Here is a 24,809-nt window from a genome sequence, read left to right as displayed (position 1 = left end):
ATTCTCCAGGTAGCATAAATAAACCAAGTGGATTAGTTCTTTATTACACTGAACCCCAAGTGTTAGAAAGTTTTCTTTCTCTTTACTTTTTTCTTAGACACTTTTCCCCATTACGTTGCCACCTCAGGTTTAGAGTCATTTCGCATTTGTTGTCTACTGTATGCTAAACACTATTTATGGTACATATGTTTGCATATTTTATATAATTCTCACAAGAATTTAGGCATTTCTATCCCCTTTTCATTGTGAGAAAAAAAAGAGGATCCAGAGAGGTCAGGTAGTTGGCTGAGGGCCACGTATCTCATGGTTTGAACCAGAAGTTGAAGCTGGGACTTCCGGCTCTTAAATCTGGTCTTTCTCCCACGCTTTGCTGCTGTGCGCTCTCAGCCAGCGTCCAAGTCTAGCGTTGGGGCGCCGCGCTCGCGCGACGGGGGCTGAGCAAGGTGGCTTCCTGCCGTCTAGCCACAAGTAGTCGTTTTGCTGTTGTACATCTACTGCTGTAAGCAAGAGAATTCTCTTTCAAGTGGATCAGGAATGGATGAGAAGGACCTGTTTGAAGAAGGAAAAAAAACCCTCTTTCATGGAAGCAGCAACTAAGAGAACCAAAGAGGATGCCCTTTATTCAGCGGAAAGAATTCCAAATGTTCCCCGAGGGAGTGTGTGTGTGTGTGTGTGTGTGTGTGTGTGTGTGTGTGTGGTGTGTGTGTGTGTATATATATATATATATATTTTTTTTTTTTTTCAGTCTAATTCCAAGCTGAAATTGGTGCGCAGCCTGGCGGTGTGTGAGGAGTCGTCCGCTCCGTTTGCTGACGGGCCGCTGGAAACCCAGGTGGGTCCTTTCTAAGAGTCGGTGTCGCTTGAGTTTGTCGCTCTTGAGTTTGGCGGTTGTTTGCTGAACGGTGGGGTCACAGCCATGGCATCAACATTAGGCTTGGAAATCGGGGTAGAAAAAGCTTCACAACAAGCTGTCGCAGTAAAGTGCCATGAGTGAGAGCGTGAAGTGTAGGTCTTCACACCTGGACCACCCAGGATGATGCAGGCGAGGAGATTCCAGGGCTGGATCACGTTTTCCCAACCACACCTTTCCCTCTGGTGGTTAGAACCATTTCCATTCTAATTCTTATGCCAGAAACAGCCAGCATAACTTGAGCTCTCCAAAGAGTAGGCTGTGATTATTGGCAGAAAGGACTGGCCTCTACCTTATTGGTAGAACAAAAGCTAAAACAATTTAATTAAAATATTCTTGTTTGTAATACAATGCTGTCACCCTAAGATTTGCTTTCTTTTAGATTTTAAAGGAGCTACAGGAGAGTTAATTGTTTTCCCTTTTGATTATATTTCTCTTTCCCCTTGTCCAAGGATATAATTCAATTGCACATCAGCTGCCCCTCTGACAAGGAGGAAGAAAAGTCTACAAAGGATGTCTCTGAAAAGGAAGACAAGGACAAAAACAAAGAAAAGGTCCCGAGGAGGATGCTGTCTAGAGGTGAGGACTTTCCCCCTTCCTCACCTGTCCCAGGCCTGGCCCTGCAGCGCCCTGTCCTCCCCTCTCCCCACTGGCCGTATTGGCCCAACAGTGTACGGTGCCCTGCTGACTTCATCCTTGTTGGGGAGGTGCCTAAGTAGGTTACTTTCTTTGCTGCTTTATCCAGCTCTGCCTTAAGGGCTGACAGAGAGCTACTTTGTTAACATTGGGCTACCCATAGTGGGAGGACATTGTAGTCAACTCTGATTTTATTCTTGCTTTTGGAATAAATAGTGATGGATTATCACTGGTAGCAGATTCAGTACCATTTATAGTTTGGTTTGGAGATGCTCAGTGATTTTTTTAATAATTAAACTTGCATGTAATTATTAAGCTCTCTTTGGTTTTAACTTCTTAGGCTGGTAGCAAAAAGACATGGTCCATAGAAATGGAGGGAATTCCCTGGCAGTCCAGTCACTAAGACTCAACTCTTTCACTGCCATGGGCCCAGATTTGATCCCTGGTCAAGGAACTAAGATCCCACAAGCCATGTGGTATAGCCAAAAACAAATTTTTTAAACGATAATTAAGAGGGAAAAGGCAATCGTAGTATTAAAATTTTATAAGCAAATATAAACATATAAATAATCACCATTTGAATATATTTGCTGATGTTCTGGAAAATTCAGCCCTGTCTGACCTTACCTAGAATTTATTTTCTTTAACTAGAATAAAGCCTTTGTTTTGGTTTGACCATTTGGTAAATACTTACTGATGGCAAGGTAATATGAATATAACACTGTGACCCAGATTCCACCTTCTGTCATTATCATGGGAAATTTTGAGAGGCTGGTAATTCAAGGTTACTCTCATTTTAAGCTAAAACTCCTGAAGTTTGATTCTACTTTTCCTCTTATGTCTTCTGATCAGATTGTAGGCTTCTGCTTGGGGTTAAATATCATACAAAGCAGTTTCATTTATTTCAAATTTATTTCATTGTGGTGTTCTAGATTCCAGCCAAGAATATACGGACTCCACTGGAATAGACCTACATGAATTTCTTGTAAATACACTGAAAAAGAACCCAAGGTAATAACATGATTTGATGGAAGGGGGAAAGGGGCCGGGATCAGCAGAATACCCAAGAAGCCAAGTAGCTCCTCAGAATGTCTCTGTTATTAGAGTCTGGGATGCCCATTTCCCCTACACCCCCCACCACCATTTCTCTCTCTCCAAAGTAGTTTTATATTCTGTGGAGGGATTCAGAATACCCTTATATTGAGATTTCTGCTTTCAGAAGAGTTGAGAAAAATTCTGTGGAAGAAGAATGCAGACAAAGAAATATAAAGGCTTAAGAATACAATTAAAAAGTACAGAAGAAAAAAGAATTGATTGTAACAAAGCTAAATCATACTTGTTTAAAAATTCTATAAATAACTGGATGGAGTGTAGAATTACGATTAGTATAAGTATAAAGTATGTGTTTGTATGACTGTGACTGCCAACAGAATTAGGTTTCTGATAAGGGAAACAGAGGACATGATTAGGAGGTTTGATTTTTTTTTTTAAAGTAACATAAGACAGGGTAGTGAGGTTGGCAGCCTGTGCATTTTTGATCCACTCCTGGAGTTTGGGTTTGTCCCCTCCCTAAGCATCTATAGTGAGCAGGTTGTGTTTTCAGTCCTGTTTCAATGTCTGTGGGAGGGCTGCCTTTTGTTTTGCTTTGTTTTAATCTTTTTTAAACAGGGACAGAATGATGCTGCTAAAATTAGAACAGGAGATTCTGGACTTTATTAATGACAACAAGTAAGTTACTTGAATGAAATACACCTTAGAGGTGGGAGGGGGTACTGGAAAGAAATTTAGGTAAAATTTAAGGATATCCTTCTTTTATCGTTCCCTTAAAGTCTGAATTTTGAAGTAATAACTCCCTAGGAACCAGGAGGAGTTGGGAAGAAGTAATCACAATGGATCAAAATGTAAATGTGTGGAAACTAAATCAAGTTTTTAAATTATCACTTAGACTTGAGTTGAAAAATATTTATATCTTTTCAGCAGCTAGCCTTTGTCCCATATTTCACTCTTCCTAAGTTTCTCCCTTTTTTCTTTGTAGAATATCATCCAGATGGGTGAGACCTAGGGCTTTTTGTCTAAGGAGCAGTCTTAATGAAGATAGTGGGTCAGAGGGATCTACACAATACTATAGATAAGGCTGAGAGAACTTGTTTGGTTACCACTGAGTAAATATCTATCTTCCTTATAATAATGTCTCCTAGGAATTTCTCCACTTTCAACACTTGTAAGAAAAATTACAGTTGGCTGTTATTTGTTCTTATTTCACTTTTCCCCCCTGGGTTTCCCTGCAGCAACCAGTTCAAGAAGTTCCCTCAGATGACCTCATATCACCGGATGCTATTACACCGGGTAGCTGCCTATTTTGGGATGGACCACAATGTAGATCAAACTGGAAAAGCTGTCATCATCAACAAAACCAGTAACACAAGAATGTAAGGGAGGAAACCACAGATTGGGAAAGCTTTCCTAGGATAGCTCTGGGGTGGGAGAGGAAGATGCAGGATTTCTCTTTCTGGAGAGGGAACAGTGAAGGGAGTGGGTAGGTTATATTATCAATTTCTACTCTTTTTGAAGAGATAGATTCTAGAGGCATTGGCATTTTGTGAAGACTGGCCCCTGGCTCTCTTCACCTTTAGTGATAGAATAGGAATAACTGTGGAAGAAGGTAAGTTGTATAGATGTATAAAGAACAGTCCTTGAGGATTTCTTTAAAACTTTCACATGACTTTTGGAATGCCTGACTTCAGAAATCTCCTGGGTGGGAGTTGTGGAATTTAAGGGAACTGTATAGGTCTGCTTCCTAACAGAAGAGTCTTTCTTCCCTTCCTTCCACATTTCTCTCCCAATCCCAGCCCTGAACAGAGATTCTCAGAACATATAAAGGATGAGAAGAATACAGAATTTCAACAGAGATTCATTCTTAAGAGAGATGATGCCAGTATGGACCGAGATGATAACCAGGTGAAGACTGGAAAGGGTTGGGTCTATACAGAGAGATTGCAGTAAGAGAAACTGGGAAGGGAGAAGAGTTTTTGTGGGATGGAGAAAACTCAAAATATCTTAGTGTGGAAGGAGACTCTTGAGCTACACTGAGTGGGCTTTAGCTTAATGTTGAGGATTAAGTACACGTGTTGAGCTAAATGCCACCCTCTTAGCCCCAGAGTGACATGGTGCTGAGGTTTGCTGGGTTTTCTCATTTGGCCTGGAACTCCCTGGTTCTGCCACTGACTTCTAACTCCACTTCATTTTGGGACAAAGCAAGGTCCCTCCCTGCTTCAGCCTTGATTCAACTGATGGCTCCATTCTTTTTTTCTTTAATAGTTAGGAATTTCTTTGGGAACCACCCAAAGCTACTTTTATCCCACTTGCACTCTTCCTGTCTCAGAGCTAGCCTTGAACTGGGAAAATTGTTATCTGATTTACCCACTTGTAAAGGTGTTTCTGATCCCTTTCTGCAAACCCTTTATTCTTTTCCCAACTCCTTCCAGCAAGGTGAGTGAGTCAGTTTGGCTTTTGATGCTTGAAACCTCAGGCAGTATCCCCATTTTGATCCACTCCTGTGGGAATGAGAAGTGAAAAGTCTGCCCCATCCCTTCATTTATGGGCCTGGCTTTTGCCCTGACTTCTAGCACATCCTTCAGATAGTGATTATTTGGAGTTAGCTTCCTAGCCTTATATGGGGTTAAGATCCGGTCTGCTTCTGCTTGGCCTCCAAAGGAGGTTAGGTAGAGAACCTGGATTACAGTTTAAATAATTTGGTGGGGTAAAGCCAATAACTAGCCTTGCTAATCCATGATAACTCTGATAATATCTTACCTCTAGAGTCAAACTTAGTTTCCTCTCAATATTGTCTGGTCCTGAGACCAGGACTTTTCCTGCTTGCTACTTGAGTATTTGAGGGAGTCCTTTTGAGAAAAGTGCCATTATCTATTGTGGACAAACATGCTGGGTCTGATTGAAAATAATGAAACATACAAAAGACAAATAAAATTTAAAAACGAGAAAGAGCCTTTCCATCCTGATGCCCTTCTCTCCATTTTCCCAAAACCCCTTTTCTGTGGATCAGGAATTATTCAGGCCTAGAGGCACATTGGGGTGGGATGGAATCTCTCCCTACCGTGAACTTTTCATCTCTCGGCTTCAGGCTTGATCCATAATAGGGTAGGCTCTATGCACTTTCTGTCTGTGATATTAATAATAAACACAGTAATTGCTATTTCATTGAGTGTTTTCCCTCTGCTAGCCTCTGTTCTAAATACATTATATTCATTATCTCATTTAATCCTCTCCACAAACCCAGTCTAAATGGGGATTATTAGCCCCGTTTTAAACTGAGCTAGGAAATGTTGAGTTAGTTGCCAGTGACATTACTTGGAGGTAGCAGAGCTGAGATTCTGCCTGACCTCAAAGCCCATTATGCTCTATCTGTTCTGCCACTGGTTAACCAGCGCTAGGGGCTAAGGACAGTGCAGCACTTAAAGTCCTGTATCTCCTTGGCTGGGGTTGGTAAAAAGGACGTTTAGTAGAGTTTAGGTTCTTTAGGCTAGTGAGAACTACGTCTAGTCAAAAGTCGATTCTCCTGAAATTATGCATACTTCTGGCAATTGGTGAAGATCAGGAAGATCAGCCTAGACCAGTGGTCTCCTTGGTTGCTTCATCTGAAACTTTAAAAGCCTCTGGACTGAAGGTCAGAATCTTTTATAACCTGATGACATGCATTTGATGACTTACCTCCCTCAGAACACTTTGCCTTCAAGAGCAGTATGGAAAAAAGACATTCTGTAACATCCTACCCAGGACAGTGCTCACAACTCCCAGGCTAAGAGGGGAAAGGATGGTGGTGGAAAGTGGGGTGGCAGGCTCGCAGAGGTGGTGGTCTGCCCAGCCATCCCCTCTGGTCACCTCACTACATTTTTCAAAGAATGTAAGGTTCTCTGTCCTCTATTTCCTTCTTATCTTTCTATCACTGTACTTCTCCCTTTTCTCTACCATACCTCGTTTGTCTGTTCCTTCTCTGTCCATCCTTCTTTCTGTTCTCCTTTTCTTTCTCTTTTCTTCTTTGTGTTACTGTGTTCTCTTTCTACTGTATATTTCTGTAAGCTCTCACTCTTTCCCTCCCTCCAGTAGCTGTAGTTAAGATGAGAAAAAATGCTTAAGCTCTGAGTTTAGCTTCGCCCTTGGGCTTTCACTTGCAAGGCCCTCTTTGCTGAGCTCTGTGTGACTTGGATCTACAGGCCATGGCATCAGTGACTAAAGAAGGAATAAGGTCAAGTGCTGGTTCTGTAAAAACTCTTCCAAATTTAGCTCTGGTAAATGCCTGTCTCTTCTCCCTTTCTAGCTTCCTCCTATCCCTTGCTTTCCCTCCAAAGCAATGCTGTTTATTCCGTGGGCTAGTCTCTTCATCCTTACTGACTGGAGAGTACCCTACTACATAAGGAAGCAACCTAATCCTTATCCAAAGTTATTGTTCTTGATACTCTGGTTGGGGGGGTGGGGAGCTGGTGAGGCCCCAACCATCCAGAAAACCTGATCTCCCAAACTGCATGGTCAGATGTACCCAGTGAAACCTGTCCAACACTGGAAATTTTATTTCTTTTTTTTTCCATTTTTTTGATGGCAACTATAAACTCTCCCGGTTTCTCTTCCTTGCTGGTGTGCAGTGAGCTTGCAGTACGAGGAGAACTTAACTAGCTTAATTCTGCTCATCGATCTAGATCAGAGTTCCATTGCAGGATGGAAGGAGGAGCAAGTCAATAGAAGAGAGAGAGGAGGAATATCAAAGGGTCCGAGAGAGAATATTTGCCCGAGAGGTAAGTGTAGCTTCTGAGAGTTGTCAGCCCCTAGCTTTTAGCTCTTAATCTTTGGAACTGTGAATGGAATGAACCCTCCATAAATGTTTTGTTGTTTTTTTCTGATTTTGTTTTTAACCAACATCAGCCAGCCCCATATTTGATCTCTAAAATTAAATGTAGCTTATTAGGAAGCTGCAGATTTTTATTCATATTATCGTTAATGCATATGGCCTATAAAGAGAACAAATGGAGTGGCTGAATTTGGTAGATTTGATTAGACTGAAAATAGAAATGGTTTTGGCAGGGCTTACGGAAGGGCCCTGGATCTTGCCTGTCAAACCCTCCTCCCGCTTACCCTCTTTCACTTCCACTATCTATTTTAGGCGTCTTTGCTTCTAAGTGGAAGACTTAGTGTTCACACAGCCTATATACATTCATCTTGTTTGTTCTGGCTCATTTTTAGGCACTGTTGGTGATTATCAGAGCACAGATGTGGCATCCATTCTCTGAGCTCCACATTCCACACGCACAGAGGGTGCACTCACTGTTGCGCACAGTCTTGACCTGAGTAGGAAGTCTCTTTCTTCCTGTATTCCTTACCTTGTTTCTTAGAATAGGCCTGCTCCATGGACCAAAAGGCAACATGAGTTGTTATGGGCAACTTTATTCTTAAAAACTGTGGACCGTATCAGATATGCTTGGTGTCCCTGTGTCTGGTGGCCTTTCCTACCAGACTGAACAGACGTATAGGAGGAATTCAGGAAAGGCAAGAGAGAAACAAATCTCCAGAAAATATACGATCCAGATAGCAGCACCATCTTACAGTCAAATTAACAAACGAAGAAGAGCCAGCCTCCCTTTGTCATCAAAAGATGGTCAGTTCTAATCAATACTTAGATGCACACTGCTCCCCTCCCACTTCCTCACTCTCCCTCATCAAGACAAAAAAAAACAAAAAACAAAAAGCAACGTATCTTCTCATCATCACCTAGCTCAGAAAAACATTGTCTCTAACTTATAAAAAACTGAACTCCTCTGTGAACTTGTTCCATTGTCTTGGAAGACACAGTTGTTCCAAGGAGCCTCACTGTGGTCAGATACACAGCAAACCTTCTGGCCTACAGTCTGAGGAGAAGGACTCTTCTTATGTTATGTGGCCTTCCATTCTGAGTCAGGAAAACCCATCCTCCCAATTATCCAACTGTGACCCAGAGAGAGTTTTTCTAACTTATCTGAAAATCAGTTGAGTGGAATGCTAGGAGAGTGGTCATTTGTACATGGCTGCAGCTGGCGATGACCCTGAGTTGTGGACAGGGCACAGTGGTGGAAGTTAATAGCAAACGTTCATATAGTGCTTATTATCTTTCAGACCCTGTCCTTATTAACACTTTTCACACATAAATTTATTTAATCTTTACACTAGGCCTATGTGATAGGTTACGTTATCTTCCTCATTTTAGAAATGAGGGACTGAGGCATGAAGAGGTTAAGTAACCTCTAATCACACCACTATTTAGTGAAAGACCCGATGTTTGAATTCAGGCAGTCCTTGGCTCCAGAGTCCACGCTCTTAGCCCCTTAAGTAAACCACCTCTCAATAGCTTGCTCTGCTCTGGGCTTTTTACATTAAGAAGTTCCCGTGGCGTCATAGCATAGCCCCCTGTGATGTACCCCTCTGCTTCACTGACACGTGGAAAATGACTGTTCCACAGCGCCAAGCCGTTCGCGCAGCCATTCTGAAAGCAGAAGTAACTCCTCATGGGCTGCTAGGGCTCATTGTGTACAACCGTGGGGTGTGTCTATATGCCATAACAGAGGAAGCTCTTCTCTCCTTTCTCTCTGATATCTAGTCTCGGAAGCCTCTACTAATATGTGTACTCTTTGTTAAATCCTTATGGATTTATCATTTTCTTTTTAACACATCCTAACTCTTGCTGTGGTAGAGGCATCAGGAATCTCGAAAGGTCTAGGCAGGGGGAAATGGCCAAAGCCTACTATGTGCCAAAGATTCCCATGTGGAGAGGAAAGAACCTGACCAGTCAAAGGGAACTGATTTAAGGGTGGAGTTGTGGGTTGCCGCAGAGGGGAGGAAGAGGCAGTCCAAAAAGAAAGGGAAGTGGCAAGAAGGGTGTTTGGATGGAAATGCTGCTGCTACAGCCTTCTCTGGAGCTGGGCTGTGTTTGGGAAAGCTGCCCCGCTCAGGCTCTGCTCCGCACGAAGGCCCCCGTGCTCAGCAGCTGGACACTCTCCGTGCGTTTTTCCAAGGCTTGGGAGTCCACCTTAACGCTCACTTGACTCAGCTCAGTGGCTTTGTCAGGAAATGATCCCCAAAAGGAGTGTTTCAGGCTGTTAATTTCCTCACTTTTTCTAGGCTCTGCTTCCCCATCTCTTACTCTCCTTGGGTGTCAGGTCAGAAAGTCTTTCATTTTGGCCACAGTGTAGAGGACAGAAATGGGATAGTCACTGAGGGTGATTTCTAAAAAAACTAAATTTTTTTCTCTTCTCTCCCTTTTCCCTTTCTTTGAATACTCTTTAGGACCAAGCACACCAGTTATTATGCTCAGCTTACCTATAGAGAGAATAAATTTAGAACTAAAAAGGAATTAATAGTTAGGTTAATACTTTCCTCTTCCTCCTTTCCATACTCCTACCTTCATTGACCTCTCTTTTTAACACTCTGTGGGAAGGCTAAAAACTCTGAATGCGCTTCCCCATTAAAGGTGAGAAGTCAGATGGGGTGTGTGGGTGTGGGTCATCCTGTCCCTGCTCCCGCTCTCCCTGCTGGGGGGTGAGCTCGGTTTGAGGACCTTGGGTATTCATAGCATCATGGACACCCTTTTTGGTTATGCCATGCTGTTTTCTTATAAGTTATTTTCCGTTTTCTCCCCTTCACCTAGACTGGCCAGAACGGATATCTAAATGACATCAGGTTAGTACCACTTAGCATGTTCCCTGCTTCTCATTGAGCTTTGTCAGTGAGGTTAATATAATCCTGTAATGATGCTTTTCTTTGATGTTAACCAACAGACTCTCCAAAGAAGCCTTTTCTTCTAGCTCTCACAAGAGAAGGCAGATTTTTAGGTACCTCTGTGTGGTCTCTCTCTCTCTTTGTTTTTGTTTGTTTGTTTTTTTAATTTTGTTTTGCTGTATCTTTTCAGCGGAGTAAGTTTGCTCCATGCATGGCTGCTTGTGGAATAAGTCAGTTTGTGGTTTTTGCAACATTGGATATTTTCCCCATTTAAAAAAATGGCTAGTGCTCAATGACTTTACTTTTATTGTTGCTGATTTCGTTGTAAGTCCTGGATAGGTGGCGAAGGGGACCAAATAAGTATGTTTAGGATAGGTACTGCTCTATTTCAGAAGTTTGCTGAAACTGAGCATTTTTGGAGGATTTCAGCATATATTTGAAAGTGAAAGTCACTCAGTCATGTCTGACTCTTTGCAACCCCATGGACTATACAGTCCCTGGAATTCTCCACGCCAGAATACTGGAGTGGGTGGCCTTTCCCTTTTCTAGGGGATCTTCCCAACCCAGGGATCAAACCCAGGTCTCCTGCATTGCAGGTGAATTCTTTACCAGCTGAGCCACAAGGGAAGCATATGAAGGTAAAAGAACAGATGTCTTTTGGCTGCCTTTTCCAAATCTATGGAAAGATGTGAAGAAGTTATCCCTCACCCAGCACAGGGGAATGTTTTGTATCCTTAAGAAGGAATAGTACACACACATATTTAAAGAAAACACAGGAACACCTCTGTCTGTGTGGTTTTCTCCTTAGGACAATGTAACGTGTAAGATGAGCTCAGAAATGCCTTGGAATGGACTTAGGGCATGCCCATGACTTATTCTTAATGTTGCTGAAAGCCACTGTACTAACTTCTCCTGTGCCTCATATTCTCCGTTTTCCACAAAGCAGTTGTGAGCGTCTCCCTTCATCTGTCTCTCAGGCCCGTCCCAGACAATCACGGAGGCAATGTGAGAGAAGCACTTTAGGACTGTATCCTGACACCGACTCATTTTAAGTGTATACTTTCCATTTTGCCAACAGAAAAACTGTGGAGTACAGAAAACCCGACAGCTTAATGCTAGGATTCAGGGCTCACTCTTTCCAAAGGGCTCGTCTCTTTCCTCAGTCCTGAGCTTCATGCTGCTTTTGCATAGGCACTTCAGTCATGTCTAACTCTGTGTGGCCCTGTGGACTGCAGACTGCCAGCCTCCTCTGTCCCTGGGATTCTGTAGGCGGGAGTACTGGAGTGGGCTGCCATGCCCTCCTCCAGGGGGTCTTCCCAGCCCAGGGATGGGACCCAGGTCTCCTGCACTGCAGGCGGACTCTTTACCGCTGAGCCACCAGGGAAGCCCCCTAAGCTTGATGTGTGCTCACTAACACATTAGTTACAGCTATCACCCCCGGTACTTTAGTAGTCCCTGCTCTATCACCCTTTCTAGAGCTAATCAAACCATGTAGAAACTGGGATAGCAAGATTTCCTCTGCTTGGGAAGGAGAGTTATCTCCCATTGCACATCCCTTACTTTCTCCTAGACCAGCCTGCCCTGAGGTCCACCCAAAAGCCCAGGCAAAAGGGCTCTGCATTGTCGGTGGTCGTCAAGACAGAGTCCCCCTTAAAAAAATCTTACTCCGTAACCACTCCAGAGTACCTTTAATAAACGGAACTTTTAAATTAAAAGTGTGTGTGACAATGCGCAGCACTTTATAGCTCCCACAGTATACTGTATCTGATTGAATTCTGAGTGTCCTGATTTGGTGAGTTGGTTTACATGTAGGAGAACAAAAGCAAGAGAGATTAAGTACCTAGCCAAGTTTACGTGGCTGTTAGTGGCAAAACTGGGACTGACTCTGTCCAGGGCTCTTTTCACCACGCTGCACAGGCTGTCCGTGAACACCACGCCTGTTGATGCGCTGATGAGAAGGATGCCTTGTTACGCTGGGGACCATCAGGCCGCCTCGCACTGCGCAGGTGGAGCCCCCGCCTGTGCAGACCTCCTTCTAAGCTACTGCGTTCCATGCTGAGTTTTGATTAAAGATCTAGGTCATCTAAAATGCAGCTCCATGGACTCTTCAGGGGGTAGCTTCTTCCTCTATTTGGGGACTAGTCCAGAGCTCAAATGATTTGAAGCTGATTTTCTCTAACTTTTAAACCTTTCTTCCCAGGCGTGTGAAACAAATACTGATATATCAGATTCCATTATCTACGTTAGCTACATTATTGCTAATGCAGATAATAATACTGTGGCAACTTCTCTGTCTTGGAAGCTCCCACTCCGCTGCTCCGCTGATTAATAAGCTACCCGAGGTTTACTGGTGCTTATTGCCACCTCTCTCATGGGCCTGTCCACCCAAGGCCAATAAACAGGGCTTTTCACCAGCACTAAATTTACTTGTAAAAACTAAGTCATTTCCTGATTGTGCTGTCAAGTGTGAATGTCTCTGTCCTTCACCTCCATCTCACCATCACATACACAACCCAATCCAGTGCTTAGAATTAGATCTAGTAACTTTCGCTAATTGCCTTATTTTTTGTGAAGTACAAGACGTGACTTGAGATTAGCTTTAGTTGTAGAGAAATAGAATTAATCTCTCTTCCTAGTACAGACTCAGCTTAGATCCTCCACCTCTCAGGGGTGTAGTGTACTAACCCAGGTTAGAGGATCATCAGACAGTCCACGTTTGAGCACTAGGCCGTTACTGTCCTGGGGGAACTGGGTCAGTCCAGAAGCGCTGCCAGGTTGGCTCAAGTTTCCCAGGTGTTAGGTTTAAAGTTGACTCATCTCACTATTGCTGGTAGAAAAAGAACGTGAACGGCAGAATTGCTCTAATAGAGAGTATAGTGTTTGATTTAGATACAAGAGGTTATTAGGGCTTGCCTTGCAGAATTCAAGTTCTAGTGTCTAATGAGCAGCCTCATTCATTGCTGCTGCTGTATTGCCACGTCCCGCAGACAAACACATCTTTATTGAGTCCAGTCAGTAGGTTTGAGCTGTTGGCTCTTATTTCAGGTTGGTTCTGTTCCTGGAGAGTCCCTGAGCCTTTCTTATGTCTTGTTTCCCACTCTACTTTTGACATCCCCAAGAGAAAGGGGATAAAGTATTGGGGAAACATGAATATTTTCCAGTCTTCTATTCTAACTATATAGAGAGAAGCATTGAGGTTCTATGTATCAATACATCTGCTTAAGATTCAGAGAATTAGCATGCCCCTAACCATCTAGGCCAATGTGTCTTAGCCCCCCATGATTGACTGAAAACTAAAATAGTGACCCTAGCAGATATTTTTTTCTATTTTCCCTATAGTATCTTTGGAATAGATATTCTAATTAAAAAAGTATTTTCTTTAATATTACCCCCTTAAGAAAAATAACTTTCTTTATTAGAATAACTCTGAGCCTGATGTCTTTGAAGAGCTGTGGGCTCTGGGATAGAGCATTGTGTTAGCTTTGGGTGGGAAAAGGAGGGAACCCAAGCGACCATGACTGTTGCTCAGTTGCTCTCTGGCATACATATCAAAATCTTCAGAACTGTTATCATTTGGTTTTCCTAGGTCATTAGTTATTGGAGTGGTGGGGGATCTGAAAGGAGAATTCCTGACTGTTGATTGCTCATCAGTTAAGTGGTAGTAAGAGTCAACACTAAGGGTTTTCAGGCTGACCTCAGATAGCTTGAGGAGCACAGCTGTTTGTAATTACAGTGACTATAGTATCAGGCTAACCCTGATGTTTCCAGAGTAAAATAGGAGGACGAATCCCTTTCTAGGTGGCCTTGTGCCTTACCTGGGGCAACAGTGTTACTAACACGGAGGCGCCGAGGCACAGTCAGCCCCGTCCTCTTTGCCGTCCTGAGGATGTGTCTGCTTGATTGTGCTGCGGATGTCAGCCTTTAGAGACCTTGGAATAAATTGTTCTCAGATACTAACACAAGACTTCCACAGAACAGGTTACGCTGATTCCAGACATCAGACTGAGTTTTCTCTTTATCACACTCGCTGCCCCTTTAGTCACTATGCTCTTCTTCCCAACCCTGAAAAAGTGGCCGTAAGCAGCGTCTCTGCTGGCTCAGACGTGTGTTACGTGGAAGACCTGATGTGAGATTTATCCCTGTTGGCTGCTTCTGCCTTCTAGCAGTAGGAACTTCTTGGAGTCCTTTTGTTTCAAGAACTCCCAGAAGGAACTGGTACCCCGTGCTCCCCACTGTTTCCTGCATGTGTGGGGTCCCTGCAGGGCCAGGGGAAGAGACCGCAGCCAATCTCAGCATCATGTACGTGGTTTCCCATCCACCTCTGGTCTGCTGTACTGAACTGGTTGCCAGCGCACTGTCTTCCAGATTTGCCTCTGTGCTCTTTGTACTGTACTGGATCTTGTTCTGTCTGCTCCCATCAAGTCTTGGTTGGCTAGCCAACTAACACGAAGTCAGTGTCCATTCTCCCCGCCCCTCACCCCTTCTCTGTTACTGAAAGAACAGAAATGAGCTCTCTCCTAGCCCTTCTGCTGAAGTGGCAGGTGGGAGGCGCTCTGACCGCTGTGGTCTCTGCAGGGGGAACCGTGAGGGGCTGAGCCGCGCCTCAAGCAGCCGCCAGAGCAGCACAGACAGCGAACTCAAGTCCCTGGAGCCACGGCCGTGGAGCAGCACGGACTCCGATGGCTCTGTCCGGAGCGTGCGGCCCCCTGTCACCAAGGCCAGCAGCTTCAGTGGAATCTCCATCCTCACCCGGGGTGACAGCATCGGGAGCAGCAAAGGTGGCAGTGCAGGAAGGAGCTCCAGGCCAGGTGCGCCAGCTCCCCCTCCACCCTGCCCGTGTGTCTGCTGCGGAACGTCACTGGTAGTCACTTTCAGCAAAACGCTCGTCCCGTGTTGTGTCCCAGAACCCTAACACAGCCAGATGAGGGGAGTGTGATTTCCTGGATCCATTGTCCTTTGAGTTCCTTCTCTGATTTCCTTTCTAACCTTTTTTCCTAATTGAAAATAAACTGATTGGGATTAGATTATTTTACGTGATTTCTGTCCAAGGCGGCACAGCCCTGTCAACCCTGCTTCGGGTTGTGTACTAAAATAAGGATGATTCTGAGGCCGCTGAGACTATAAAGAGGGTTTGTAAAGTCGAGGGAACCTTAGAGTTTGTAATTTGTAGTTAATTGGTAGCAGCCAATAGGCTTGAAATTTTAAGCATCACTGCTGCAACTGCTTCTCTGGAGCCCAGTCACGGAAGAGGAGCGTGTGTCCCACCTGCCAGCCTGGGAGCACCCATCGGCTCTCCTGAGCGGCTGTGTAACTTTCTCCATTGATTTCTGCTGCACTCTTAGCAGAAGGCCATTCAGCACTTTTTACCCAGTAAGTCGCTATTTCACCATCCTCCTGCCTCTGAAGAATTTCTTGACTTTTCATCCCCAAAGTTCTGTTGGTCTTGTCCTCAAAAGACATCAATAGTGGCAAAGAGTTTGCTTTTCTGTTACGCTTCTCTGTTACCTCTTTTCTAATCCCACTGCCTCTGCCTTTATCCAAGCTGGTTTCCCTGCCTTATCCTCAGCTGACTGCACTGTGCGGCTTGCACGGATCTTAGTTCCCCAACCCCGGATTGAACCCGGACCCTCAGCAGTGAAAGTGCATTGTCCTACCCACTGGACTGCCAGGGAATTTCTTATTCTCAACCCTGTTTTGAGCCAGTTTACTAATCTAAAACATAGATCTAATCACATCAGTCCTCCCGTAAAAACATTCATGGTTCTGCATTTCTTGCATAATAAAATCCAAATTACTTAATATAGCATAACTTCCTGACTCCAGTTTGCCATCTCAGTCTTACTTTCAAACGTTCATCCTCTCCTGACCCTCCAACCATTTTCTGAGTATGGCATTAGCTTTGTCTCCTCTCAGCCTGAAAAGTCTTCTGTTCATCCCTCAAACCTGTCTCTTCTGCCACTTCCTCTTTAAATCCTTCCCTCTAGCCCTCCCAAGAGTTATGCTTCCTAATCTTTGCTTTCATACAACTTTATTTATATCACTGATGCATCCTTTGTCCTTGAAAGTGAAAGTGAAAGTCACTCTGTTGTGTCCAACCCTTTGCAACCCCATGGACTATACAATCTATGGAATTCTCAGGCCAGAAAACTAGAGTGGGTAGCCTTTCCTGTCTCCAGGGGATCTTCCCAACCCAGAGATCGAACCCAGGTCTCCCGCATTGCAGGTGGATTCTTTATCAGCCGAGCCCTTTATCCTTATCAGATTGTAATCACGTGGATGTCCATCTCCATTGGAAGATCCTGTCCTGTTCAAGGACAAGGACTGTGTTTCCTTTACCTTTGTATCCTCAGTTCACTGTACAGTGCCTCACGTGGTACATATTCAGTAAAAGTATTTTGTGTAAATGCATTCGTGACTTGGACAGCCTGGAAATGAGGAAAATAGCTGGATGATGGCTATGTGTGGGGTGTGTGCACAGCCATGTACTTGGGGGTTGTCTTCGGCAACTTTTATGAGATGCTGCAAGTTGAGAAGAAATGAAAAGAGAAGACAGGTCTCTTAAAGAACTAGGAATATATACCTTCCCAGGAAGCAAACATTCATTTTTCCAGCTGTCTAATCATGATGGACAGATTCTAGGCATTCCAGGGGTTCATTTTCAAAACCAAACCTTGACAGTCAAGCTGGTTATGGACACTGGGGAGTGGAAACCTGCTAAGATGAGGATTCCCATCAATAGGACATCTGAAATGCATCTCTGCTCATGCATGGATCTCCTAAGACAGTGGGAAATCGAAGGAGAATGACAAGGACGTCAGCAAGGAAAGAGTCAAGCCCTACGACTGGGCCCTCAGGGGTGGTATGTTCATGGCTGGTGCTTACAGCTCTTGCTGGGTCTCCTCTCTGCCTTAGGAATGGCGCTAGGTGCCCCAGAAGTGTGCAGCCAGGTCACCTCGTCCCAGTCTGTCCGGGGCCTTCTCCCGTGCACTGCCCAGCAGCAGCAGCTTCCTGCCCTCCCGCCCGCGCCTCAGCAGCAGCCGCCCTTGAGTAGTCACGTGATCTCACAGGTGAGTCAGCACGCAGTGTTGGAGCCCCCCGCTCTGACTCAAGCAAGCTCTGGAAGTACAATCATGCCTCTTGTACTGTGGGTGGCAGGAAAGATCTGTTTTTGGAGACATGCCTCTCCCTCCCCCACTTCTTGTTTGTTAGTTGTGGGGAGAGAGGAGTGAGGGCAGAGGTTTGGCCAAAGGGCTCTTAGTAGAGTCAGCCTGGGAGGTTTTTTGTTTTTTTTTTTTCTGCTTTATATTTCCTTCTCTTCATTCTGGGAATTGTCAGTGGGATCTTTTACCCTCTCCCATATTTCTGCTGTACTGTCTCCCTCTACATCCTGTGTAATTTCAAGGTGATTTTGCTTCCTACATCCATACATGGAACTTGAAAAGATCACAGCTCCCACCATAGTCTAGCTGAATGTATTTATATGACTGTTGAGCCATAAACAAATATTTATATATTGGGGTTTGGGGAAAAGTAAATAACCCTTATCAAGACTCATGTGCCATAAGCACATGCTCAGTCACTTCAGTTGTATCTGACTCTTTGTGACCCCATGGACTATAACTCGTCAGACTCCACTGTCCATGGGATTCTCCAGGCAAGAATACTGGAGTGGGTAGCCATTTCCTTCTCCAGGGGATCCTCCCCACCCAGGGATCAAACCTGCGTTTCCTGCATTGCATGTGGATTCTTCACCCACTGAGCCATCTAGGAAGCCCAACCACAAAATCCCCCAGTGTTGTCTTTGTCTCCCATGCCATAAAAGAGCTCTCTTTCTCCTTCTGTTGTTGGGCTATTAGACATTGGTACCAACTAGGGTTTGAGAAAGTTTTGCTTCTGTGGAGACCATGCAAGTGATCAGCGTAAGAATCAGATCCTGTTCTAAGCTGGAACCTCCTGTGTGTTTTAGGTTTAACGTCTCTAATGCTCTGAGGAGAGCTGTGCTGAGATCTTCCCTTTCTCTTTTCTCCATGAATAGAGCCTGCGCTTTCTCCTGAAGTATTCTCTGGTAGTCAGGAAGCCAATATGTCTGTACTTCTTTCTGCTGCAGTTGAAGTTCTCTTTTCACCTCCCAGACTCTGTTAGCTCCATACTCAGTTAGTCTAGCTTGGCCTCAGATAGATCTCTTCCATAGATACAAGAAGAAGTCCTAAGCACTGATACCCCAAGGATTGGAAACTAGAGAGGAAACACTACAGAATGGCTCATCACTACCCCATTCACTATATTGGAAAATGAAACTAAAATAAAGAACCGTGAAGATCTAGGAAACTCTGCTTTGTAGCTTCACACACATGCCGGGCATTCCAAGTCCTTCATCTCAGTCCCTAATCAGTTTCTCTATAGTCCTGACTTTCTTTCTTATTCTGCCACCCACCGTCTTTCCACCACCTCATTAGGTCTCATTTGCATCAGCTTACCTCCCTCCATACTGGAGCATAGCATGTGTGTGTGCTCTCCCCTCTGTGTCTTAATTTAGACCTGTGAGTGAGTAAACTCTGAGCTTCTCCCTCTGGCCATCCCCTGCTGCTTCTGTGTATGTGCTTTACTTTTTTAAGGTCCCAGTATAGTTTTTGTTTTCTCTACAATGTGTGTGTTTTAATACAGTTCTGTTTCCTTGTCTTCCTTTTAGTCTTCCGTCTGTCTCCTCCGTCCATCCATATTGAGAGACAGATAGCAAGAGTGGGAGGGGGATAAAGACCTAAGTAAAGAGAATAACCATTTGGGACTGAAAAACTTTTAGATAGAATGTTCAGGTGACTGGCCCTAAATCCCAAACTCTTACTCAGATTCTTTCTGTGCTTCTTGAGTCATGAGGGTCAGTGGATGGGTTGGTGATACCAACTGATCATCTCCTGGCAGTACAGTGCTAGATTAGGTCGTGTAAATTGGGGACAGAGGAACATTATTTGGTACAGAGATCTCAGAAATCTATTGTTGCACTTAATTGTTATCACAAATTCCAAACTAAAAAACCTTACGCTGGTTAATTTTGGTGTCTCTAAAGCACTCATGATAGCTGCCCCACTATATATATCTCCTTTTCTCTTTATCCCTTTCTTCCTCTTCCTACTGCCTTTTTCTTTCTTCCTTTCTCTTTACCCCTGTCTCTCAACACTGGTGGCTCTCCAAACTCAAGTTGTTAAACCCCAGAATACTTACCATTTCATTTCTCGGTGGTATGTAACAGGGGATGAAGGAAGTGACCACACGCACACACCACTGTGCTTACCCTAAAGGTTTTCCTTTTGAAGAAGAACCTTGAGCTTTGTAGCAACAAGCACTTGGCCCAGGCCTGGGGGACGGTTCTGGGTAAGCGCTGCTCTTCCCATCTTGGCAGCCCCTGCTGTTACAGCAGGCTTCCACATCACATACCAATAGAACGTTTGAGACCAGGGAGTGATCGTGAGGATTAAAGGGCCAGTGGCTACCTTTTGCCCAATTAACTTAGAGTAGACCTTTTGAAAAGGAGTCCTCTGATCCTCTCCCTGGAGTCCAGTCAGGATTCAAGAGCAGTGATCTAGCCCAGAAGTCACCAGTAGGTGGCAGTCACATCCCCAGGGCCAGTCTCTAGCTTTGAGACTCTCCAAGAAGAGAACTATGGCTGAGGGTAGTGGTAGATTAACTTAAAAACAGCGCTGAGAACACGTGCCTTTACCACTCCCTTCCTCAGTAAGGAGAGGCCGAACAGAAGAGCACTGTTTCTTTTCTCTTCACTTTTTTTAAATTATTTTTTTTATTGAAGGATAATTGCTTTACAGAATTTTGTTTTCTGTCAAACCTCAACATGAATCAGCCATAGGTATACATCTATCCCCTCCCTTTTGAACCTCCCTCCCTCTCTTCACTTTTTATTCAAAACTCACAAACATGAGGAGAAACAGGCAGTTATTTTACGACTTCACGGTCCCTAAGGTCTCCCATTGTCCCCCAGAGAACGTGAGGCCTGACATATGGCAGGCCATCCCTCAAGAGGGAGAAATAGATTAGGGTCATAGAAAACGGGTCTGAAAGTCACCAGCACATGCCGAGCAGCTTGGCCAGCAGTTACATTTGGGATGTCACCGGCTTACAGAGAATAGGCGTGCCAGCGTTGCCGAGAGTTTGTTCTCAAGGCCGTGGCAGCGTCTCACTCGGGTCACACAGTTGATGCTCGGTAACTGTTTCCGAGATGATTTACATTGTATTCAATGCAGACATCAGGAGTATTCTCCATATTGGGAGTCTAATGATTTTTGGACTGTCTGCCTCTGGAGCTGTTAATCCCCTCTGAAAGGGTCTCCCAGGAGATATATGGCAGGCAGATATATATATATTGATGCCTTGGTTCCCCCACAACTAACTCTTAATACTCTAAATTTGAAAGGAAGAAGGAGAATTATACAAACAAAAAGGTATTTATGTAATTGTTTGACTTCTTCCTTTACCTTTTCCCTACTGCTGGAGTGGAGTGGAAAGAACATATGTCAGGCACCACTAGGTTCCTGTCCCTCCTCTGCCACATTAGCTGTGTGATCCTGGGTATGTGATTTAATTTCTCTGAGCCCTATTACCTTAATTGCAAATACACGTCATCTCCATATCAGCTAATTGTGAGGTGGTAATGAGATAAGTGTATGTAAATGAGCAGCGTATCTCAGTGTTGCCTCCCATGACTGGAGAGCTGATGAGGTGATTGAAATGACTGGAGGGGAAGAAGAGAGAAAAAAATAACTCCTTATTAGTTGGTTTAGAAAACACCATGTCCCTAATAAACAATCCTCCTGCTTGAGGCAAGTGAAGGAACCCAAGGAACAAAAGCTAAAACTCGGCTATTTATATTTTATTCCTAAATCCTTCCGTGTTTGCTTATGGGAGCATTTTTAGTACTGCCCTCTCAGCCGGGAGGAGCACGGGAGAATCATGGAGCAGGAGGAACTGGCTTGTTTTCCCTTCTTTGCCTTCGGGAGGGAGACGATCCTTGTGAATGAGCACTCTTTCAAAAGAGCTGTGGTGTGAAGTCAGGAGCCTGCCTGGGAGAGCCGAGCTAAACCTTGGATGACCCTTCCTACAGAAGCAGGAGTCCCTTCTCAAGGAGGGTTATGCTCCCCAGGAGTCCTGTGCCTGGGAGAAATGCCTAGGGAAAAAACTGTGTTTAGAATCAGGCGGCAAACCCTAGCTCTGAGAGTCCTAAGACTGTATACAGCAGCTACAGAGTTCTGAGCGGCTGATGGGGTGGAGTGTCTGCAGTGGGTCTGTACTGATAGGGGAGATGGCCTGTTTGTCAAAGATACGAAAGCTAGAGACCACGTCCCAGACTTGGTCTCCAGCCTGCTCAGCTGCCTTACTCTTCATGTGAAATTTCTCTTACGGTTAACCTTGTTGTTCCTCCCTTCCTCCCCTTCTCTGCCTCACCCCCGCCCCCTCCCCGCCCCTCCCTAACCTCCGTTTGCTCTCGCCTTCCCACGTCTCACTGCTGGTCCACAGCCAGTCCCGGCTCTGCAGCCGTCTCCGCAGCCTGTTCAGTTCTCTCCAGGCTCCTGTCCCCAAGTTCTTCTGCCAGTCTCTCCGCCCCAGCAGTACAACATGGTATAAACTCCATTCCCCCTTTTTGTCTTGTTCGTGTGTGGCCTGGTCTATGGGCATGTCTGGGCAGTCTGTGACAACCTTGCAAAGCAGTTATGCCTTTTAGAGGACCATTGTTAGGAACATGTTTCTTCTTTAGGGGCCGGCACAGGCTGAACTATACTTCATTTCTAGTGACCTCCTCACAGTACTTCAGGCATCAAAGATGCCTGAGTGTAAGACAGAGCACAGAGTTCCCCTGAGTTTCAGGAGGGGGAACAAGATGAGACGTTGATCTAACCTGGGCTCCTCTTCCTCTCCTCCATGTGCATTCTCCATCCCATCTGCTCCCCGGCCATGTTGGAGGAACCCAGTGTATTCTGTACTGTAGAGAATGATTCTCTATAATTTCCTTTAAAAATAAAAGCACAGTTGCAGATTTCTCTGGTACCACTGGTAAAAGCTTCAGATGTTTCCCTGTTTCACATAAAAACCCTCTTCTGTTGTACAGCATGTGCTGTTTAGATTGTTTGTGCCCTGACAACAAATCCTTTTAAAGATCTGGTCTGTCTCACAGTTGGTGACTTCTAGCCCTGACTTTTTTCCAATTTTGTGTTAATCATACCTGTCTGCTTTTTCAGTAGAATCCCTTCTTTTCTTCCACCTCTTAGCTCCATACTGAAAAGTTCTAGAATATGAACCTCAAAATGGTAACTGCAATCCAGTGCTCTTGTCATCTCTTCCTTCCCACTACGTTAGCAAAATAGCTAAGATCAGATCCCTGAAAATTGAGTGAAACCACAGGAAAGTACTAGCTTTTGTTTCTACTAGTTTCGTTTGCAGAAGAACTTCTGCTCTGCATGTGTATGTGTATGTGTATGTTGATTACTATCCGTGGAGCAAAAGAGATGAGAAAGTTAACAGACTAACCTACCGCTATACGAGTGAGAGATGGAACACCTTCACCCTAGCTGCTTGGAGAAGAGGGCTGAGAGAGAAGGCAATTACAGATTAGTCAGTCAGTCTCTCTCCCCAGCTCAGCGGCTCACCCTGGCCTCCTTTCAGAGGTGAGAATTGGAAGTGGTTTCTGAAGGGCAGGAGAACACTAGGCAAGTGTCAGAGAATAGAGGTGGAAATGACTTCAAGAGGGAGTAAGGAGATAAGCAGCAGGAGCTGGGATCCCACCAGTCTTTCCAATGCTTAGGCAGAGCTGGGGAGCCACATGAACCTACCGATCATCCACACAAGGTGTTATCTGGGTCCTTTATTATAAAAATGAGATTTATGACAACATATAGGCCCTTGGCATGGTTGGAGGCATGAGGAAGACAGGAAATGGAAAGACTTAAATAGTCTTTTTTCCCCGCCCCTAGTTCTGTTTTTTCTATGTATAGAAGTTGTGTCATTGCTCCCATCTCCCCAGGACTAATTCTAATAAAGGTCATAATCATAGTGGCCGTTGTTACCTCATATGTGATAGGGAGACGGGCTCTGGAGTTGGGCTTCAGACAGCTTTCGAGTCATAGCAATTTGAAACACCACATGACAGAGGCTTGGGCCAGAAAGGACCCCCCCAGGGCACAGAGGTGGGGACGTCCCAGACTGCTGTGAGGAGGGCGGTAGAGAGGGTTGCTGTTTGTGTCAGTCTGTCTGTGTTGAAGTCAAAGACCTGGGACTTGATATGACCTCAGTCCTTGGGTCTCCCCCACTCTCTCAACAGGCAGATGATCTCAGCAACCCCTTTGGACAAATGAGCCTTAGCCGCCAAGGTTCTACTGAAGCAGCTGACCCGTCCTCAGCTCTGTTCCAGCCCCCACTTATCTCCCAGCACCCTCAGCAGACTAGCTTCATCATGGCCTCTACAGGGCAGCCCCTCCCTCCTTCCAACTATCCCACCTCTAGCCATGCACCACCTTCTCAGCAAGTCCTGCCACCCCAGGGCTACATGCAGCCCCCTCAACAGGTGAGTGGCTTGGGTTTCCAGTCTAAATCATGAATTCAGTTTATCCAGTATTATAAACCTTCTTTTTTCCTCTAGTTTAGACAGACCAGAGGAGATACCTATCCGCTACCCACCTCCATTTCCCCACCTTTCTCTTGAGAATTGTCTTTCTAGTCAGAAGGACATCTGTCAAATAACACAAGTCCTTCCTCTTCTGTTTCAAACTTGTACACTAATGCTGTAGTTGCAGACCCAAAATATTTCTGTTTATAGACTCCTGAAATCAACTGTGATGTATTTAATAGTTAGGGGGTGTTGGGGGCTGAATTTGAGGGACCTTCTCATACATCTGTTTCCTCTCACCATAGATCCAGGTGTCTTACTATTCCCCTGGACAGTATCCCAATTCCAACCAGCAATACCGACCTCTGTCTCACCCGGTGGCCTACAGCCCCCAGCGTGGTCAGCAGCTGCCTCAGCCATCCCAGCAGCCTGGTAAGAGGAACTGCTGATGTAAGGAGGCAGCGAGTAAGGGAAGGACAGCGACTGGGAAAGAATTACGCTCCCTGTTTAAAAAGCGGTGGGGGAGGGGAGTAGTGGCCGGAATGGTTAGGGTCCTAAAGAGGAACCTGTGATCTCCAAAAAAGAAGGAAAATGACTAAGAGAGTGTGACCTCCTTAAACATTGTTGAGGCTATGCTGATGTCTTCTCTACTCTGCCTCTCCCTAGGTTTACAGCCCATGATGCCTAACCAGCAGCAGGCGGCTTACCAAGGCATGATTGGGGTCCAGCAGCCACAGAACCAGGGCCTGCTCAGCAACCAGAGGAGCGGCGTGGGGGGCCAGATGCAAGGCCTGGTGGTTCAGTACACTCCACTGCCTTCTTACCAAGTGGGTGCATTCTGAGTGGGGAACGACCCAGTCCTCGGGATGAGGAAAGGACAGTTCACACAGCTGTCCTCGA

The 24,809-nt window shown here is 45.0% G+C and overlaps 1 protein-coding gene across 32 annotated transcripts in view; it reads left to right on the top strand.

Annotated features, from left to right (window-relative positions):
• R3HDM2 (R3H domain containing 2) overlaps nucleotides 1-24,809 on the top strand; it is a 158,649-nt gene that overhangs the window by 121,524 nt on the left and 12,316 nt on the right. For 20 of the 32 annotated variants that reach the window (XM_043446931.1, XM_043446920.1, XM_043446930.1 and 17 more), the window contains 15 exons: nucleotides 746-832; nucleotides 1,363-1,489; nucleotides 2,479-2,557; nucleotides 3,215-3,274; nucleotides 3,835-3,975; nucleotides 4,396-4,504; nucleotides 7,258-7,353; nucleotides 10,233-10,264; nucleotides 10,363-10,416; nucleotides 14,879-15,111; nucleotides 17,216-17,370; nucleotides 21,827-21,928; nucleotides 23,625-23,867; nucleotides 24,215-24,341; nucleotides 24,576-24,736. In XM_043446931.1, the coding sequence (XP_043302866.1) occupies nucleotides 746-832; nucleotides 1,363-1,489; nucleotides 2,479-2,557; nucleotides 3,215-3,274; nucleotides 3,835-3,975; nucleotides 4,396-4,504; nucleotides 7,258-7,353; nucleotides 10,233-10,264; nucleotides 10,363-10,416; nucleotides 14,879-15,111; nucleotides 17,216-17,370; nucleotides 21,827-21,928; nucleotides 23,625-23,867; nucleotides 24,215-24,341; nucleotides 24,576-24,736 (1,806 nt within the window). The remainder of the gene's footprint in view (nucleotides 1-745; nucleotides 833-1,362; nucleotides 1,490-2,478; nucleotides 2,558-3,214; nucleotides 3,275-3,834; nucleotides 3,976-4,395; nucleotides 4,505-7,257; nucleotides 7,354-10,232; nucleotides 10,265-10,362; nucleotides 10,417-14,878; nucleotides 15,112-17,215; nucleotides 17,371-21,826; nucleotides 21,929-23,624; nucleotides 23,868-24,214; nucleotides 24,342-24,575; nucleotides 24,737-24,809) is intronic. The other 12 variants (XM_043446943.1, XM_043446936.1, XM_043446942.1 and 9 more) reach the window with 7 other exon arrangements.

This window comes from Cervus canadensis, chromosome 25 (assembly GCF_019320065.1).
Source record: "Cervus canadensis isolate Bull #8, Minnesota chromosome 25, ASM1932006v1, whole genome shotgun sequence".
Taxonomy (NCBI): Eukaryota; Metazoa; Chordata; class Mammalia; order Artiodactyla; family Cervidae; genus Cervus; species Cervus canadensis.
This window is presented reverse-complemented; position numbering and strand designations above follow the sequence as displayed.